The 6,437-nt window shown below is 45.8% G+C and overlaps 1 protein-coding gene across 3 annotated transcripts in view; it reads right to left on the bottom strand.

Annotated features, from left to right (window-relative positions):
• Positions 1-3,516: 3,516 nt before the first annotated feature.
• Positions 3,517-6,437, bottom strand: part of Efl1 (elongation factor like GTPase 1) — a 123,053-nt gene continuing 120,132 nt past the window's right edge. For all 3 annotated transcript variants that reach the window (XM_055623377.1, XM_055623378.1, XM_055623380.1), the window contains one exon: positions 3,517-3,860. In XM_055623377.1, the coding sequence (XP_055479352.1) occupies positions 3,672-3,860 (189 nt within the window). In that variant the 3' untranslated portion in view covers positions 3,517-3,671. The remainder of the gene's footprint in view (positions 3,861-6,437) is intronic.

Here is a 6,437-nt window from a genome sequence, read left to right as displayed (position 1 = left end):
TTGTGAGTTCCAGAAAGGGCTTCTGGTCCAGGGCACCAGTTTTGAGGACCACTGCCTTGCAGTATGTCTACCCACCACAAAATGTCTCTCAGTATGGCAGCCTGGAATGGGCACATGCAATTCGGCACTCATTTTCCTCTACTGATCTGTCTTAATGCTTTGGCGCAGGGTCTTTCACTAAACTGGATGCTGTCTGTTCAGCTACAGTGAGCTCTCTGGATCTATTTGTCTCAGCCTTTCCCTATACTGGTGTTATAGGCCTATGCAGCTATGCCCAGCATTTTTTTTTTTTTTTTTAACGTGGGTACTAGGGATTCAAACTCAGGTCCTCAGCCTTGCAGAGCATGAGCTCCTACTCACCTAGCCATTTCTCAGCTCCTAGAGACAGGCTACAGATGCTGGAAAGGGACAAAGAATGTGGGGATCACGAGGAACCGCTGGACATTTTTTGTGCAAGACAGTGGCATGATCTCAGGTATTGGACTAATCAGGGTGCTTTGCTAGTCCCAGACTGAAACTAGACTGGGATTTAAACAAAAGTTGTGTGTGTGTGGAAATGCTAATTCCCTTATCAAGTGGAAAGTCTAGGACCTGAAACCTAGATGCTTATACAATGCAATTCGAAACTGGTCTCTCCTGATCCCCAGTGTGATGCTCTGGGGTGGCCTGGTCATGTGAAAAGGATGGCCACCTGTAGCCCTAGCTTCATTTCTATAGGTATAGCAATAAAATAAAATAAAATAAAAAATCCGCTTCTTTCTCAAAGCTCCAAGGTCAATACTCATTGGATTATCCAGGTCATATTTCCATCCTTGTGTGGCTAAAGGACCTGTGCACACTGACTGTGAGAGTGTGGAAAGATCAAATCCATTCGACTTCCCGTGCTGCAGTTCCTCAATTATTTCTTGACAGGTAAGTGTGGGGCTCTTTTCTAGAGTCTCTCTTCCCTTCTGGATACTGCACAGGAGATGCTGCCGTATGAGCACATAGTCACAGCTTAAATGTGGAACCCAGAAGTTGCCTCCCCGCCCCCAGTCCTTCACTAATGGTTCTGTTATAATCTGGGTTCACATTCTGACCTCCACCTGCGATTTCTTTATAGTAGTGATTCCTTTTAAGGTCTGCTGTTTGCCCTGGCCTATGAGATGGGGAGAGAACAGTCAAAGGCTAGCCCTTCCAGACCTCAGCAGCCACCTGTGATGCATTGTGTGCAAAACAGGCCAGGCAGGATCAGCCCAGGTGTGGTGCAGATGTTCCCCTCTGCCTTAAAGTGCCTCAAAGGCCACTGTCATGTTCATAGGGGGTTCTAGTCCCCCTGCGCTGTCATGGGTACTCCTGTTGGACCTAACCCTGCTGGGCCACTGTAGCTCTGGGTTACAGTGGACTGCCTTCTCCAGCACTGTCTTTTTTGTTTTTTTTTATTATTTATTATGAACACAGTGTCTGCATGTACACCTGCACAGGAGAAGAAGGCACCAGATATCATTAGAGATGGTTGTGACTACCGTGTGGTTGCTGGGAACTGAACTCAGTGTTCTTAACCTCTGAGCCTCTCTCCAGCCCTCCAAGGCTGTCTTGCTCTTGGAAAGGGGAGACAAGGATGGCAGAGGTTTTCCTAGCCACAGCTGCTAAGAAAGGGTTCAATGAGCACGTTCTTGCCTCTTTACCAGGTCCTAATAATGTCTATTCCTATTTCAATAGCTATGAGGGACAATTGATTATATGTGTCAACATACAAAAGGATCATAGAAGTCCCGGGCCCAGCCCTCTCCTCTCCAGTGCCAGACCCCTTCCGAGGGTCACAGAAGGGCACTCCCCTCTGCCCTGCAGAGACTATAGCCCAGAAGCAGGGCCCTCTAGCATCCCAAGAAGAGTAGAGCTGGGCTGTGTGCTAACTCCTTCCTCAGGGAGGCTCCAGAGCTTGGTCCCTCCTGGCCTTTCTGCCCTGTTGCTTGTGCTCAGAACTGGCTGGGAAAGTGCAGTGGGGCTGGACTTATGTCTGCCCTGGACAGGAGCATAGCTGCCTCTGACCTGTCTTCTCTTTGGAGCTGTCCTAAGGTCCTTTTGCTATCTGAAAGGGGAGGCAGGTTCCGTAGCAGCCACGGCAGGCAGGCCAAGAGAGGGCCTGGTTCCGTGACTTCTCAGGCTAGCCCCTCCTGGCTTCCTCTGAAGCCTCTTCAGAAATGACTCTGAGAAAGCAGTGCTGATGGAACCACTCCCATGTCCATGCAAGCTCCTTGGTTTGCTGCCAGTGAACTTAGCAGGTGGAGGCTAAACCTGGGAATGGTATGGGGCACATAATAAGACAGTCTCGTTCTGCGGTCACAGAGTGTTTCAAGACTGGAGACCCCATGCAGGTTAATACAGATGGGGAGGTTAGGTGGCAACTCAGCCCCACCGCTGATCAGGTCTCTCTGTGACACTGTGTGTGTCCCCTAGGTATGGGGAAGGAAAAGCAGCCTTCTGCCATTCTGACAGTCCCGCTTCTGTGCTAAACAGAACTGCAGAGAGAGGACGAAATCATTCTGGGTTAGCGTCTCTTTCATACACAGATCAAGTGGAGGGTAAGGGAACATTTCATGGCACTGCTGAATGATGTTGTCTGTATATGCTATCAGTCAATGAGCCAGCTTTGCTTATCATCTGATTGCTCAACTAAACCAACACATGATGCTATTCTCCTACGTTAACCCAGATACCATTATCTGTTAATTTTAAACAGATAGTGAGTTATCTAGGAATACTCTCTCTAAAGTCTGGGTCAATTAGACATGACCAGCTATGCCAAGGCTCTGAAGACTAGAGATAAAATATCCACAACCACTATTAAGAGTGACATAGACTATTAAGAAGAGCCATTAAAGACAGTTCAGTAACAAAGTTAGATATGATAATTTTATGACAAAGAATCCTTCATGTGGCTATAAAGTCATTATGCAGTAGCAGAAGTTACAGAAGTGACTTTTGGCTAAATTGCACTTGTCCCTTAGATGGGTATACCTCAATAAGGCACCTGAGATAATAGGAACATGGCCGTGAGGTCACGCGCATCAGCTTTCAGTTACAGCTCTTGGGTGTGTTTAAGGCACGGCAAGGACAACTACAGAGATTTCTTCTTTTGGTAAATAAAGAGGTTCAGGGCACAAGTCTAATTTAGGAAGGGGTGAGCGCTATGGAGGGGTGGGGGGTCTTGAAGCACAGGCTGGAGGCAGCTGTGCTAGCTAGCACTGCATTGGATTGACACTATTGGAAAAAGGGCCGCTTTCTACGTAAGTGGTCTCTCCAAATGATGCTAAACTCAGTGAGTGAGGACAGTAACTCGGGGCAGGTCACAGGAAAGCATTCTTGGCTGAGTAGCTGCTCATGGCCTACGGATGAAGGCCTGCCCATGTGGTCTGCTCAACACCAATGGTGGCCTTGACCTCAGCACCACCTCACCGCTGAGGGTAGGGAATAACTCTCCATAATGCAATCAACTCTAACCGTAAAGAAACACTTTGAAAGTATGTTCTCTGATGACTTTAAAATATATAGATGAGGTTTATTACTGAAAGTGAATCCACACAGATAATTTATCAAAATGAGATCTTCCCAGACTAGACCCTTGATAATACTTGTTAATTCATTAAAAAGAAAAAGCCCCACCACTAGCAGTAGCCACTTCTTTTTAGCTACTTGTTTTTGCTGAGTGTTCTCTGCTTTTCCGCGTGTTCCACAATCTTTTCTTCTACATAGAGCCCCTTCCGCTTACGCACTGCATTCATGTACTTCCGGGCCTGGTTCTCGGAATCAGCCTTCTCCCCAAAGTGCAGGTACTCCTCCTCAGTGGTTGGCACCCAGAAGGGGTCACTGGGAATGACCTTGAAAGAAAAGGCGACAGGATAGGGTAGGTGAAGCAGATGTTAAATTTCATCAGCCTCTGGCTAATGAAACAAGTTCAGCAATGAACATTTAATTTTCCTCAGAATAGTAATATACAAATACAAATCATGGGAACTGTGAAAAATGGTGACCATTCAACAAACTTGTAACATCTGCCATTCTGACTTCTCATGGAAACATTCTGCAACACAAGCAAGAAAAAGAAAAAAAGTCTTCATCTTTACAGAAAATGAGAAAGTGATATGACTAGCATGTCTTCATCAGTTTTGTCTTTGTCTCTAATAATGATCAACTTATGTGAACACGGTCTTGTTGACTGTGTTTGCTCACGATGGACCAGAACTCACTGGCAGTGGAATATGACTCCTGATTCTCCTGCTTCTACCTGCTAACACATGGTTTATATGGTGGTGAGGACTCAACCCCGGACTCTGTGTGTACTTTGTCCCATTTTGCTAAGCTAAAGACATCTGAGGTTGGCTCCGTTTTTCCCTAGAGTCTCCTAGGGCTGCTGTTTGTGTGCACTTTCTTCCCTTGGGGACTCTTTGAGGGTCTTGGTTGTAATGATCTTGTACTGTGTGCTAAGGTCTGACCTGGCCAGGGTCTCTGCCTTCACCATTACCACTTTCATACCTGTGTGGACAACCTTAAGCTACTTGCATCAACATGCCAAAGAAATTCCAACACGGGAGATGGGTAAGAGAAGCCCAGTCCACTATGGCTGTCCATTTAGAAGCACAGAAAGGTCTCTTTAGACCACAGAGCAAGGATTGCCATCAGATGGCCATCCTCATTGGTTCACAGAGAACCTGACTGCACAGAGCTCATCCCTCAGACCAAGTTTTCCAGTTCAAGGGCTAGAGGTATATAATGCCTTTTAACTAACAAGGAGGCACCCAGGATGCCTGGTCTGGTCATCTCACACAAACACACACATATAGAAAAGCATGCACACGAACATACACACACACACTCACTCATGCACAGACACAAGTACACACACACACACACACACACACACACACACACACACACACACACACTCCTAGAAGGGAAACCCTAGGGGCTCCATTTCATTCGGGTCTAGCAGGTGGGAATCACCACACCCAAAATAACCTCTTGGGAGCGCTTTTGGTCTAGTAGCCTCCCTTGGGGTCACCTCAGGATGAAGTGTTGATCTGGGGTTGGGCTGACATACATGTGCGGCAGCACTGGTTGAGAACACTTTCCCTTCCCTGTCTGTTATAGCTCCTTTTCTTCCCCCTTTCGCAGAAGGGTAAAACTTAGAAAGAAATTATGAGATCGCTGACTTCAAAGGTTTCCTCGTGGAAAATGCCTGTAATTTTATTTCCTCTATTTTCTGAAGCACTTTCTCTCAAAAGCTCTTGATTGTAAATTATATGGTATGCCAGAACACAAATGGAACAAACTCCTTGGAGTTAGAGCTCAACAACCATGTTATTTCTAAACCTAACTGGGTGCATGTGGGGGGAGTGTGTGTGTGTGTGTGTGTGTGTGTGTGTGTGTGCGCGCACCAGATCAGTAGCATTTAATTATGATACAGTTTTAAAGGCTTTTAAGGATTTAAAGCTTTTGGAAATAGGACCATAACAGGTGGTAAGATAAGGACAGAAGGAAGGCACTACAACCAGGACAGACGTTTCCTTGACGAATATTTTTTCTCTAAAATTATTAATTATTTATTAAGAGACTTGCTTTGAATAACTGTCTGCAGCTGCTCCAGACACTAGAGATTTTTACACATTACTAAGAGTGCACGTTCAATTCCAGCTAAAAAATACAAAAACCAAAACCAAAACCAAAACCAAACCAAAACCAAAACCAAATGGAGACACAAAGGATAAAATAAAACTCGCCATGGCTCCCATGTAAGGACTCACTGACTGCTAAACCTTGCTGTTCTTACACTGTGTTTATTCTCCTGCTTCTGTAGTGACAGATGGGCACACAGTCACATGGGTTTTGGGGGTGCAGGGATACTCTGTAAGAGCTAGAAACACCTCAAAAATATTCTATCTTAACTGTTTAACTTTTTTGACACCAGCTACTGTAAATATCGGATGAGCTGCTAAGGCTGTATTTTAATAACAGACAATGGGCAGCAATCTGTGGACACCTGACCTAGTTAGACTACATTTCCCAGCGTCCTTAGTGGGGCCTTGTGTGGTCATATGACTAGTTCTAGGTGATGGCATAATAAGCAAAATGCAATGTGTATTATAGCAGGAGGAGTGGGCCTTCTTCCTCAGCCCCAGCACTATAGCTAGAATTCAGCTTGGATGGGAGGTCGGACAGTGACTATGACCATCAAGGAAAACCAGGACAAGTCTGGGCTATCACATAGCCATGTGCCAACTCTGCACTATATTTTCAGACTGGCAGAGATATATCCTCTGCCTGAGTGGCCCACTGAGTGGTTCTGTTAGAACACTCTTACCCCCTTTTTCTGTAACATATTTGCCAATTCGGAAATGAGAGACAACTTTCAGTGTGTGTGTGTGTGTGTGTGTGTGTGTGTGTGTGTGTGTGTGTGT

Source organism: Psammomys obesus, unplaced genomic scaffold (assembly GCF_907164565.1).
Source record: "Psammomys obesus unplaced genomic scaffold, mPsaObe1.curated_primary_1811, whole genome shotgun sequence".
Lineage (NCBI taxonomy): Eukaryota > Metazoa > Chordata > Mammalia > Rodentia > Muridae > Psammomys > Psammomys obesus.
Note: the sequence above shows the minus strand (reverse complement) of the source record. Positions and strands in the feature narration are given on the sequence as shown.